This window comes from Tachyglossus aculeatus, chromosome Y4 (genome assembly GCF_015852505.1).
Source record: "Tachyglossus aculeatus isolate mTacAcu1 chromosome Y4, mTacAcu1.pri, whole genome shotgun sequence".
NCBI lineage: Eukaryota > Metazoa > Chordata > Mammalia > Monotremata > Tachyglossidae > Tachyglossus > Tachyglossus aculeatus.
The window spans coordinates 3215189-3228673 of record NC_052096.1 but is presented as its reverse complement, the minus strand read 5'-3'; the positions used below and the strand labels follow the sequence as shown (position 1 = coordinate 3228673).

At 48.0% G+C, this 13485-nt stretch overlaps 1 protein-coding gene across 3 annotated transcripts in view; it reads right to left on the bottom strand.

The window, feature by feature from the left end:
• The window catches only part of LOC119947212 (sex hormone-binding globulin-like), a 58122-nt gene that overhangs the window by 32453 nt on the left and 12184 nt on the right, over positions 1–13485 (bottom strand). For 2 of the 3 annotated variants that reach the window (XM_038768811.1, XM_038768812.1), the window contains one exon: positions 9027–9294. The exons of the other annotated variant lie outside the window; for it this stretch is intronic. In XM_038768811.1, the coding sequence (XP_038624739.1) occupies positions 9134–9294 (161 nt within the window). In that variant the 3' untranslated portion in view covers positions 9027–9133. Of the gene's footprint in view, positions 1–9026; positions 9295–13485 lie in introns of those variants that run through there. 3 annotated transcript variants of the gene reach the window in all.

The window sequence follows — 13485 nt, the reverse complement described above, 5'->3', positions numbered from 1 at the left end:
CCTGCCCACAACGAGCTCACAGTCTAGAGGCGCTCTCTGTCCCCACAACACCTATATATATGTTTGTACATATTTATTACTCTATTTATTTTACTTGTACATATCTATTCTATTTATTTGATTTTGTTAGTACGTTTGGTTTTATTCTCTGTCTCCCCCTTCTAGACTGTGAGCCCGCTGTTGGGTAGGGACTGTATATGTTGCCAACTTGGACTTCCCAAGCGCTTAGTCCAGTGCTCTGCACACTGTAAGCGCTCAATAAATACGATTGATGATGATGATGATGATGATGATACAAGCCCATCAGGTTGTCCCACCCGGACTCACCGGTTCTCTCAGGATCCAGGAGTTCCGGCCTTCCAGGCCTAGCGAGGGACCGGGAAATCGGAGATCCGGGGCGGCCCCCGATTCCTTCCCTTCTTCCCTCCTCCGCGCACGGGAGCACCCGGGAAAGGCCCAGGCGGAGAGGGGCCGCCTCCCTCTGAGTCAGACTCCCGGAACAGGGCAAGGGACCCAGGTGTCCCCCACCCCCGGATCCCTGCAGCCTAGGCTCCCAGACCAAGGAAGATTTTCCACCTGGCTCCTCGCCCTCCCAGAGCTCAAATTCTCACATCTCCGGCACCAGATAGGAGGATAATAATATAATCAATCAATCAATCGTATTTATTGAGCGCTTACTGTGTGCAGAGCACTGGACTAAGCGCTTGATATAATAATAATGGTGGTATTTGTTAAGCCCTCACTATGTTCCAGGCACTGTAATAATAATAATAATAATTGGCATTTGTTAAGCGCTTACCATGTGCAAAGCACCGCTCTAAGCGCTGGGGAGGATACGGGGTGATCAGGTTGTCCCACGGGGGGCTCACAGTCTTCATCCCCATTTTACAGATGAGGGAACTGAGGCCCAGAGAAGTGAAGTGGCTTGCCCAAGGTCACGCAGCTGACAAGCGGCAGAGCTGGGATCAATCAATCAATCGTATTTATTGAGCGCTTACTATGTGCAGAGCACTGTACTAAGCGCTTGGGAAGTACAAATTGGCAACATATAGAGACAGTCCCTACCCAACAGTGGGCTCACAGGCTAAAAGGGGGAGACAGAGAACAAAACCAAACATACTAACAAAATAAAATAAATAGATATGTAAAAGTAAAATAAATAAATAAATAGAGTAATAAATATGTACAAATGTATACATATATACAGGTGCTGTGGGGAAGGGGAGGAGGTAAGATGGGGGGATGGAGAGGGGGGACGAGGAGGAGAGGAAGGAAGGGGCTCAGTGTAGGAAGGCCTCCTGGAGGAGGTGAGCTCTCAGTAGGGCCTTGAAGGGAGGAAGAGAGCTAGCTTGGCGGATGGGCAGAGGGATTGGGGGCATTCCGGGCCCGGGGGAGGACGGGGGCCGGGGGTCGATGGCGGGACAGGCGAGAACGAGGTACGGTGAGGAGATGCGAACCCGTGACCTCTGACTCCCAAGCCCCCGCTCTTTCCGCTGAGCCACGCTGCTCCGAGCGCTCGGTCCAGTGCTCCGCACACTTGGAGCGCTCAATAAATACAACTGGCCGATGGACAATAAAAAATATTGTCTCCCCCTTCTAGACTGCGAGCCCACTGTTGGGTGGGGACCGTCTCTATACGGTGCCAACTTGGACTTCCCAAGCGCTTAGTCCAGTGCTCTGCACACAGTAAGCGCTCGATAAATCCGATTGATTGATTGATTAAAAAAAAAAAAACCTCCCCCAAAGCTGGGGGTCCCGGGGGAGGCGTGACTCTCTCGGAGAGGGGGAAGGGGGAACTGGGCCAGTCTGGACGTCTTAGGTCGGACCAGCAGAGACCAGTTCCTGTTTAATGGCCCGGAGAGAAGCCGCGTCGGAGAATTCAACTCTCTGACCGGGGCACTGAACCCAACTCAGGGAGATAGAGGAGCCTTCCCCACCCCCAAGCCCCCTCTCCCCTCTATCTGCCCCTAAATCTTCTCCTGCCAGACCCCTAAATCTTCTCCTGCTGGACATTCAGAAGGCGCTCGCTATGGGCAGGGAACTAGGCTAATTCTGTGATATTCATTAATTCGGTCGGATCCCAGCTTCACCAATTGTCAGCTGTGTGACTTTGGGTAAGTCACTTCACTTCTCTGTGCCTCAGTTACCTCATCTGTAAAATGGGGATTAAGACTGTGAGCCCCCTGTGAGGCAACCTGATCACCTTGGAACCACCCCAGTGTTTAGAACAGTGCTTTGCACATAGTAAGCACTTAATAAATGCCATCATTATTATTATTATTATTCAGGGAGCGCTTACTGTGTGCAAAGCACCAGACTAAGCGCTTGGGAGAGACAATACAGCAATAAACGGACACACTCCCTGCCCTTACTGTGCACTTATTATGTGGCAGGCAGTTCCCTGCCCTTACTACGCATTTATTATGTGGCAGGCAATCAGGTTGGACACAGTCCTCGTCCCACGTGGGGCTCTCACAGTCTTCATCCCCATTTTACGGATTCAGGGAGCGCTTACTGCGTGCAAAGCACCGGACTAAGCGCTGGGGAGAGACAATACAGCAATAAACGGACACACTCCCTGCCCTTACTACGCACTTATTATGTGGCAGGCAATCAGGTTGGACACAGTCCTTGTCCCTCACGGGGCTCTCACAGTCTTCATCCCCATTTTACGGATTCAGGGAGCGCTTACTGCGTGCAAAGCACCGGACTAAGCGCTTGGGAGAGACAATGCAGCAATAAACGGACACACTCCCTGCCCTTACTACGCACTTATTATGTGGCAGGCAGTTCCCTGCCCTTACTATGCACTTATTATGTGGCAGGCCGTTAATCAGGTTGGGCACAGTCCTGGTCCCACATGGGGCTCTCACAGTCTTCATCCCCATTTTATGGATTCAGGGAGCGCTTACTGTGTGCAAAGCACCAGACTAAGTGCTTGGGAGAGACAATACAGCAATAAATGGACACACTCCCTGCCCTTACTATGCACTTATTATGGGGCAGGCAGTGAATCAGGTTGGACACAGTCCTCGTCCCACATGGGGCTCTCACAGTCTTCATCCCCATTTTACGGATTCAGGGAGCGCTTACTGCATGCAAAGCACCGGACTAAGCGCTTGGGAGAGAAAATACAGCAATAAATGGACACACTCCCTGCCCTTACTACGCACTTATTATGGGGCAGGCAGTTAATCAGGTTGGACACAGTCCTCGTCCCACATGGGGCTCTCACAGTCTTCATCCCCATTTTACAGATTCAGGGAGCGCTTACTGTGTGCAAAGCACCGGACTAAGCACTTGGGAGAGACAATACAGCAATAAACGGACACACTCCCTGCCCCTACTATGCACTTATTATGTGGCAGGCCGTTAATCAGGTTGGACACAGTCCTCGTCCCACATGGGGCTCTCACAGTCTTCATCCCCATTTTACGGATTCAGGGAGCGCTTACTGCGTGTAAAGCACCGGACTAAGCGCTTGGGAGAGACAATACAGCAATAAACGGACACACTCCCTGCCCTTACTATGCACTTATTATGGGGCAGGCAGTTAATCAGGTTGGACACAGTCCTCGTCCCACATGGGGCTCTCACAGTCTTCATCCCCATTTTGCAGATGCAGATTTCTAGGCACTTACTATGTGCCAGGCACTGTAATAATAGTAATAACTGGCATTTGTTAAGCGCTTACTATGTGCAAAGCACTGTTCTAAGCGCTGGGGAGGACACAGGGTGATCAGGTTGTTCCAAGGGGCGCTCACAGTCTTAATCCCCATTTTACAGCAATAAAGTACAGTAACTGAGGCCCAGAGAAGTTAAGTGACTTGCCCAAGATCACACAGCAGACATGTGGCAGAGCGGAATTCGAACCCATGACCTCTGACTCCAAAGCCCATCTCTTTCCACTAGACCATACTGCTTCTCACGCTGGATAGTCAAGGACTTTTTTAAAATGATATTCAGCACTCGCTATGTCCCCGGAACTGTACTAAGTGCCGGGGTAGATAATAATAATAATTATTATTATTATGGGACTCGTTAATCACTTAGAGAAGCAGCGTGGCTCAGTGGAGAGAGCCCGAGGTTTGGAGTCAGAGGTCATGGGTTCAAATCCCAGCTCTGCCAATTGCCAGCTGTGTGACTTTGGGCAAGTCACTTCACTTCTCTGGGTCTCAGTTGCCTCATCTGTAAAATGGCGATGAAGACTGTGAGCCTCCCCGTGGGCCAACCTGATCACCTTGTAACCTCCCCAGTGCTTAGAACGGTGCTTTGCACATATTAAGCGCTTAATAAATTCTATCATTATTATTATTATTATTACTTACTCTGTGCCAAGCCCTGTTCTAAGCACTGGGGGGATCCAAGGTCCTCAAGTTCATAATAATAATAATGTTGGTATTTGTTAAGCGCTTACTATGTGCAAAGCACTGTTCTAAGCACTGGGGGGAATACAAGGAGATAAGGTTGTCCCATGTGGGGCTCACAGTCTTAATCCCCATTTTACAGATGAGGGAACTGAGACACAGAGAAGTGAAGCGGCATGGCTCAGTGGGAAGAGCCCGGGCTTTGGAGTCAGAGGTCATGGGTTCGAATCTCGGCTCTGCCACGTCTGCTGTGTGACCTCGGGCAAGTCACTTCACTTCTCTGAGCCTCATTGACCTCATCTGTAAAACGGGGATGAAGACTGTGAGCCCCACGTGGGACAACCTGATCACCTTGTATCCCCCCAGCGCTTAGAACAGTGCTTTGCACATAGTAAGCGCTCAATAAATACGATCGAATGAATGAATGAATGAATGAAGTGACTTGCCCAAGGTCACATAGCAGACACGGGGGGGCGGAATTCGAACCCATGACCTGTGACTCCCAAGCCCGCGCTCTTTCCACTGAGCCACGCTCCATGTCCCTTGTGGAACTCCCAGTCTTAATCCTCATTTTTACAGATGCAGATTATTAAGCACTTACTGGGTACCAAGCGCTGTACGCTTGGACTCTTCCAAGCGCTTAGTACAGTGCTCTGCACTTAGTAAGACTTCAACAAATACCACGGATAGATTGGCCCGCTGTGAACTCAGCTAGTCAGGTTGGACCCAATCCATGTCCCACGTGGGGCTTCCAGTCTTAATTGCCATTTGACGGACGAGGGAACGGAGGCCCGGAGAAGTGAAGTGACTCGTCCAAGGTCACACAGGAGACGAGCGGCGGAGCCGGGATTAGAAGCCAGGTCCTCATCATCATCAATCGTATTTATTGAGCGCTTACTGTGTGCAGAGCACTGTACTAAGCGCTTGGGAAGTCCAAGTTGGCAACACATAGAGACGGTCCCTACCCAACAGTGGGCTCACAGTCTAAAAGGGGGAGACAGAGAACCAAACCGAACATACTAACAAAATAAAATAAATAGAATAGATATGTACAAGTAATCAATCAATCAATCAATCAATCAATCGTATTTATTGAGCGCTTACTATGTGCAGAGCACTGTACTAAGCGCTTGGGAAGTACAAATTGGCATCACATAGAGACAGTCCCTACCCAACAGTGGGCTCACAGTCTAAAAGGGGGAGACAGAGAACAGAACCAAACATACCAACAAAATAAAATAAGTAGGATAGAAATGTACAAGTAAAATAAATAAATAAATAAATAAATAAATAGAGTAATAAATATGTACAAACATATATACATATATACAGGTGCTGTGGGGAAGGGAAGGAGGTAAGATGTGGGGGATGGAGAGGGGGACGAGGGGGAGAGGAAGGAAGGGGCTCAGTGTGGGAAGGCCTCCTGGAGGAGGTGAGCTCTCAGTAGGGCCTTGAAGGGAGGAAGAGAGCTAGCTTGGCGGAGGGGCAGAGGGATTGGGGGCATTCCAGGCCCGGGGGAGGACGTGGGCCGGGGGTCGACGGCGGGACGGGCGAGAACGAGGCCTAACGGTGAGGAGATTAGCGGTGGCAGAGGAGCGGAGGGTGCGGGCTGGGCTGGAGAAGGACAGAAGGGAGGTGAGGTAGGAGGGGGCCAGGGGATGGATGGACAGCCTCGAAGCCCAGGGTGAGGAGTTTCTGCCTGATGCGCAGGTTGATTGGGAGCCACTGGAGATTTTTGAGGAGGGGAGTGACATGCCCAGAGCGTTTCTGGACAAAGATAATCCGGGCAGCAGCATGAAGTATGGTCCTCTGACGCCCAGGCCCGGGATCTTTCCACTAGATGCCGTGCTGCTTCAGCCTTCCCGCCGGCTTTTCCATTCCTCCCCCTGGCCACCATCGACCGATCAATCGTATTTAGAATCATACTGAGAAGCAGCCTGGCTCAGTGGAAAGAGCCCGGGCTTTGGAGTCGGAGTTCATGGGTTCGAATCCCGGCTCCACCACCTGTCTGCTGTGTGACCTTGGGCAAGTCACTTCACTTCTCAGAGCTTCAGTTCCCTCATCTGGAAAATGGGGGTGATGACTGTGAGCCCCACGTGGGACAATCTGATCACCCGTATCCCCCCAGCGCTTAGAACAGTGCTTCGGAGAAGCAGCGTGGCTCAGTGGGAAGAGCCCGGGCTTTGGAGTCAGAGGTCATGGGTTCAAATCCCGGCTCCACCACATGTCTGCTGTGTGACCTTGGGCAAGTCACTTAACTTCTCTGGGCCTTGGTTCCCTCCTCTGGAAAATGGGGATGAAGACTGTGAGTCCCATGTGGGACAACCTGCTCGCCTTGTAACCTCCCCAGCGCTTAGAACAGTGCTTTGCACATAGTAAGCGCTTAATAAATGCCATTATTATTATTATTATTATTATTATTTATTGAGCGCTTACTGTGTGCAGAGCACTGTACTAAGCTCTTGGGAAGTACAAGTCGGCAACACATAGAGACAGTCCCTACCCAACAGTGGGCTAGACTGTGTTACTGTGGTGGCTTGGAAAGTCCCGGTTCCTGGGAGAAACGGACTCCGCGGAGGGGTCGGGGGAAGACCTGGGATTTGTGAGGAGGAACCGGGCAGGATAGCGTTTCATTCATTCAATCGTATTTATTGAGCGTTTACCGTGTGCAGAGCACTGTACTAAGCGCTTGGGAAGTCCAAGTTGGCAACATATAGAGACGGTCCCTACCCAACAGCGGGCTCACAGTCTAGAGAGCAGGGGGCTGCAGCGTGGAAAAACCTGGGGCTGGGAGTCAGAGGACCTGAGTTCTAATCTCAACTCTGCCCACTTGCCTGCTGTGTGACCTTGGGTGAGTCGCTTCTCTCCTCTGGGCCTCAGTTTCCTCAGCTGTTCAAAGGGGATTAAATACCCACTTAGACTGTGAACCCCAAACGGGTCTGGGACTGTCTTGGATCGGATTATCTCGTGTCCTAACGCTTGGCATATAGGAAGCATTTCACGTCGGCTCGTTACAGGCAAGGAACGTAATTCTGCGGTATGATCCTCTCCCAAGCACTTAGTCTAGTGCTCCGCACGTAGTAAGCGCTCAATAAAGACCACGGATTGATTGATTGCTTATTAAGTGCTGAGTACAGTGCTCCGCACATAGTAAGCGCTCAAGAAAGACCATGGATTGATTGACTGCTTATTAAGCGCTGAGTACAGTGCTCCGCACATAGTAAGTGCTCAATAAAGACCATAGATTGATTGCTCATTAAGCACTGAGTACAGTGCTCTGCACATAGTCAGTGCTCAATAGACCATGGATTGATTGATTGCTTATTAAGCGCTGAGTACAGTGCTCCGCTCATAGTAAGTGCTCAATAAAGACCACGGATTGATTGATTGCTTTTTAAGCACTGAGTACAGTGCTCCGCACATAGTTCATGCTCAATAAAGACCATGGATAGATTGATTGCTTATTAAGCGCTGAGTACAGTGCTCCGCACATAGTCAGTGCTCAATAAAGACCATGGATTGATTGATTGCTTATTAAGCACTAAGTACAGTGCTCCACACATAGTAACTGCTCAATAAAGACCATGGATTGATTGATTGCTTATTAAGCGCTGAGTACAGTGCTCCGCACACAGTCAGTGCTCAATAAAGACCATGGATTGATTGATTGCTTATTAAGCGCTGAGTACGGTGCTCCGCACATAGTAAGTGCTCAATAAAGACCATAGATTGATTGCTCATTAAGCGCTGAGTACAGTGCTCCGCACATAGTCAGTGCTCAATAGACCATGGATTGATTGATTGCTTATTAAGCGCTGAGTACAGTGCTCCGCACATAGTAAGTGCTCAATAACGACCACGGATTGATTGATTGCTTTTTAAGCACTGAGTACAGTGCTCCGCACATAGTTCATGCTCAATAAAGACCATGGATAGATTGATTGCTTATTAAGCGCTGAGTACAGTGCTCCGCACATAGTCAGTGCTCAATAAAGACCATGGATTGATTGATTGCTTATTAAGCGCTGAATACAGTGCTCCGCACATAGTAGGTGCTCAATAAAGACCATGGATTGATTGATTGCTTATTAAGCACTAAGTACAGTGCTCCACACATAGTAACTGCTCAATAAAGACCATGGATAGATTGATTGCTTATTAAGCGCTGAGTACAGTGCTCCGCACACAGTCAGTGCTCAATAAAGACCATGGATTGATTGATTGCTTATTAAGCGCTGAGTACGGTGCTCTGCACATAGTAGGTGCTCAATAAAGACCATGGATTGATTGATTGCTTATTAAGCGCTGAGTACAGTGCTCCGCACATAGTCAGTGCTCAATAAAGACCATGGATTGATTGATTGCTTATTAAGCGCTGAGTACGGTGCTCTGCACATAGTAGGTGCTCAATAAAGACCATGGATTGATTGATTGCTTATTAAGCGCTGAGTACAGTGTTCCGCACATAGTAGGTGCTCAATAAAGACCATGGATTGATTGATTGCTTATTAAGCACTGAGAACAGTGCTCCGCACATAGTAAGTGCTCAATAAAGACCATGGATTGATTGCTTATTAAGTGGAGTACAGTGCTCTGCACATAGTCAGTGCTCAATAAAGACCATGGATCGATTGCTTAAGCGCTGAGTACAGTGCTCCGCACGTAGCAAGTGCTCAATAAATACGACTGAACGAGTGCATGAACGATCAGGGGACTAGGGAAGCGGCAGCAGCTACGGGCTGGGCGGGGTGAGGTGAGGGGGCCGTTTATCGGGGGGGAATTTGGGTGGCGTTCCCGGGATCCCGGGGGCAGCTGTGACTCCAGACGGCGTCGCTCAAGCTTTGCGCTCGGTCCGGATCCAGGATCTGGCCTTGTGCCAGCAGTCTTTCCAGGCAGAAAGCGGCCGGAGAGGCCCGGGGGTCCGATCCTGCGGGGGACAAGGGGGCAAGGCTCGGCCCAAACACGCACAACGCCCTCCCTCCGGCTCTACCTTTACTTCTATTTATCCTGACGACTCGACACCTGTCCACATGTTCGCCCCCCTCTCCATCCCCCCCATCTTACCTCCTTCCCTTCCCCACAGCACCTGCATAAACGTATGTACATATTTATTACTCTTTATTTATTTTACTTGTACCTATCTATTCTATTTATTTTATTTTGTTAGTACGTTCGGTTTTGTTCTCTGTCTCCCCCTTTTAGACTGTGAGCCCGCTGTTGCGTAGGGACCGTCTCTATGTGTTGCCAACTTGGACTTCCCAAGCGCTCAGTCCGGTGCTCTGCACACAGTAAGCGCTCAATAAATACGATGGATTGATTGAGTAGGGTGAGTCGCTTCACTCCTCTGGGCCTCAGTTTCCTCAGCTGTTCAAAGGGGATTAAACGGGTTTGGGATTGAACCCCAAACGGGTCTGGGACTGTCTTGGATCGGATTATCTCGTGTCCTAATGCTTGGCATATAGGAAGCATTTCACGTTGGCTCGCTACAGGCAAGGAATGTAATTCTGCGGTATGATCAATCAATCAATCAATCGTATTTATTGAGCGCTTACTATGTGCAGAGCACTGTACTAAGCGCTTGGGAAGTACAAATTGGCAACACAAATTGGTATGATCCTCTCCCAAGCACTTAGTCTAGTGCTCCGCACGTAGTAAGCGCTCAAGAAAGACCACGGATTGATTGATTGCTTATTAAGCGCTGAGTACAGTGCTCCGCACATAGTAAGTGCTCAATAAAGACCACGGATTGATTGCTTATTAAGCGCTGAGTACAGTGCTCCGCACATAGTAAGTGCTCAATAAAGACCATGGATTGATTGATTGCTCATTAAGCGCTGAGTACAGTGCTCCGCACATAGTAAGTGCTAAGAAAGAACACGGATTGATTGATTGCTTATTAAGCGCTGAGTACAGTGCTCTGCACATAGTAAGTGCTCAATAAAGACCACAGATTGATTGCTTATTAAGCACTGAGTACAGTGCTCTGCACATAGTAAGTGCTCAATAAAGACTACGGATTGATTGATTACTCATAAAGCGCTGAGTACAGTGCTCCGCACATAGTAAGCGCTAAGAAAGAACACGGATTGATTGATTGCTTATTAAGCGCTGAGTACAGTGCTCCGCACATAGTAAGTGCTCAATAAAGACCACGGATTGATTGCTTATTAAGCACTGAGTACAGTGCTCTGCACATAGTAAGTGCTCAATAAAGACCATGGATTGATTGATTGCTCATAAAGCTCTGAGTACAGTGCTCCGCACATAGTAAGCACTAAGAAAGACCACGGATTGATTGCTTATTAAGTGCTGAGTACAGTGCTCCGCACATAGTAAGTGCTCAATAAAGACGATGGATTGATTGATTGCTTATTAAGCGCTGAGTACAGTGCTCCGCACATAGTAAGCGCTAAGAAAGACCACGGATTGATTGATTGCTTATTAAGCGCTGAGTACAGTGCTCCGCACATAGTAAGTGCTCAATAAAGACGATGGATTGATTGATTGCTTATTAAGCGCTGAGGAGTACAGTGCTCCACACATAGTAAGTGCTCAATAAAGACCATGGATTGATTGCTTATTAAGCGCTCAGTACAGTGCTCCGCACATAGTAAGTGCTCAATAAAGACGATGGATTGATTGATTGCTTATTAAGCGCTGAGGAGTACAGTGCTCCGCACATAGTAAGTGCTCAATAAAGACCATGGATTGATTGCTTATTAAGCGCTCAGTACAGTGCTCCGCACATAGTAAGTGCTCAAGAAAGACCATGGATTGATTGCTTATTAAGCGCGGAGTACAGTGCTCCGCACATAGTAAGTGCTCAATAAAGACCATGTAGGTCCCTGTAGGTCGCCAACTTGGACTTCCCAAGCGCTCAGTCCAGTGCTCTGCACACGGTAAGCGCTCCATAAATACGAGTGAATGGATGGATGGATGAATGTGGTCCCAGTAAGAGCTCGATAAATCGATTGAATGAACGAACGTGGTCCCGGCTCTCCGGACTCCGGGAGGCCGGAAGCTTGTTGTGCGCGGGGGACCAGTCTGCCGATTCTGTTGCGCCGCACTCTCCCAAGTGCTTAGTACAGCGCTCTGCACATGGTAAGCACTCAATAAATACCATGAATGAATGAATTGTCCTCTCATGAATTGTCCAATGAATGAAGGGGGAAACAGACAACAAAACAAAGCATATTAACAAAGTAAAATAACATATAGAGACAGTCCCTACCCAACAGCGGGCTCATCAAAACATATTAACAAAATAAAATAACATATAGAGACGGTCCCTCCCCAACTGCGGGCTCACAGTCTAGAAGGGGGAGACAGACAACAAAACAAAACATATCAACAAAATAAAATAACATATAGACAGTCCCTCCCCAACTGCGGGCTCACAGTCTAGAAGGGGGAGACGGACAACAAAACGCTTAGTCCAGTGCTCTGCACACAGTAAGCGCTCAATAAATACGATTGATTGATTGATTAACCAAATAAAATAACATATAGAGACAGTCCCTACCCAACAGCGGGCTCACTGTCTAGAAGGGGGAGACAGACAACAAAACAAAACATATTAACAAAGTAAAATAACATATAGAGACGGTCCCTACCCAACAGCGGGCTCACAGTCTAGAAGGGGGAGACAGACAACAAAACACTTAGTAAAGTGATCTTCACACAGTAAGCGCTCAGTAAATACGATTATTGATTGATTAACCAAATAAAATAACACACAGAGACAGTCCCTACCCAACAGCGGGCTCACAGTCTAGAAAGGGGAGACAGACAACAAAACACTTAGCACAGTGATCTGCACACAGTAAGCGCTCAATAAATACGATTATTGATTGATTAACCAAATAAAATAACATATAGAGACAGTCCCTCCCCAACAGCGGGCTCACAGTCTAGAAGGGGGAGACGACAAAACAAAACATAGTAACAAAGTAAAATAACATATAGAGACTGTCCCTACCCAACAGCGTGGTCACAGTCTAGAAGGGGGAGACAGACAACAAAACAAAACATATTAACAAAATAACATATAGAGACAGTCCCTACCCAACAGCGGGCTCACAGTCTAGAAGGGGGAGACAGACTACAAAACGCTTAGAACAGTGCTCTGCACACAGTAAGTGCTCAATAAATACGATTGATTGATTGGTTGATTAACCAAATAAAATAACATATAGAGACAGTCCCTACCCAACAGCGGGCTCACAGTCTAGAAGGGGGAGACAGACAACAAAACAAAACATAGTAACAAAGTAAAATAACATATAGAGACGGTCCCTACCCAACAGCGGGCTCACAGTCTAGAAGGGGGAGACAGACAACAAAACAGAACATAGCAACAAAGTAAAATAACATATAGAGACTGTCCCTACCCAACAGCGTGGTCACAGTCTAGAAGCGGGAGAGAGACAACAAAACAAAACATATTAACCAAATAACATATAGGGATAGTCCCTACCCAACAGCGGGCTCACAGTCTAGAAGGGGGAGAGAGACAACAAAACAAAACATATTAACCAAATAAAATGACCTATAGAGACAGTCCCTCCCCAACAGCGGGCTCACAGTCTAGAAGGGGGAGACAGACAACAAAACAGATCATAGCAACAAAGTAAAATAACCTATAGAGACAGTCCCTACCCAACAGCGTGGTCACAGTCTAGAAGGGGGAGAGAGACAACAAAACAAAACATATTAACCAAATAACCTATAGAGACAGTCCCTACCCAACAGCGTGGTCACAGTCTAGAAGGGGGAGACAGACAACAAAACAAAACATATTAACCAAATAACATATAGGGACAGTCCCTACCCAACAGCGGGCTCACAGTCTAGAAGGGGAAGACAGACAACAAAACAAAACATACTAACAAAGTAAAATAACATATAGAGACAGTCCCTACCCAACAGCGGGCTCATAGTCTAGAAGGGGGAGACAGACAACAAAACAGAACATAGTAACAAAGTAAAATAACCTATAGAGACAGTCCCTACCCAACAGCGTGGTCACAGACTAGAAGGGGGAGAGAGACAGCAAAACAAAACATATAAACCAAATAACATTTAGGGACAGTCCCTACCCAACAGCGGGCTCACAGTC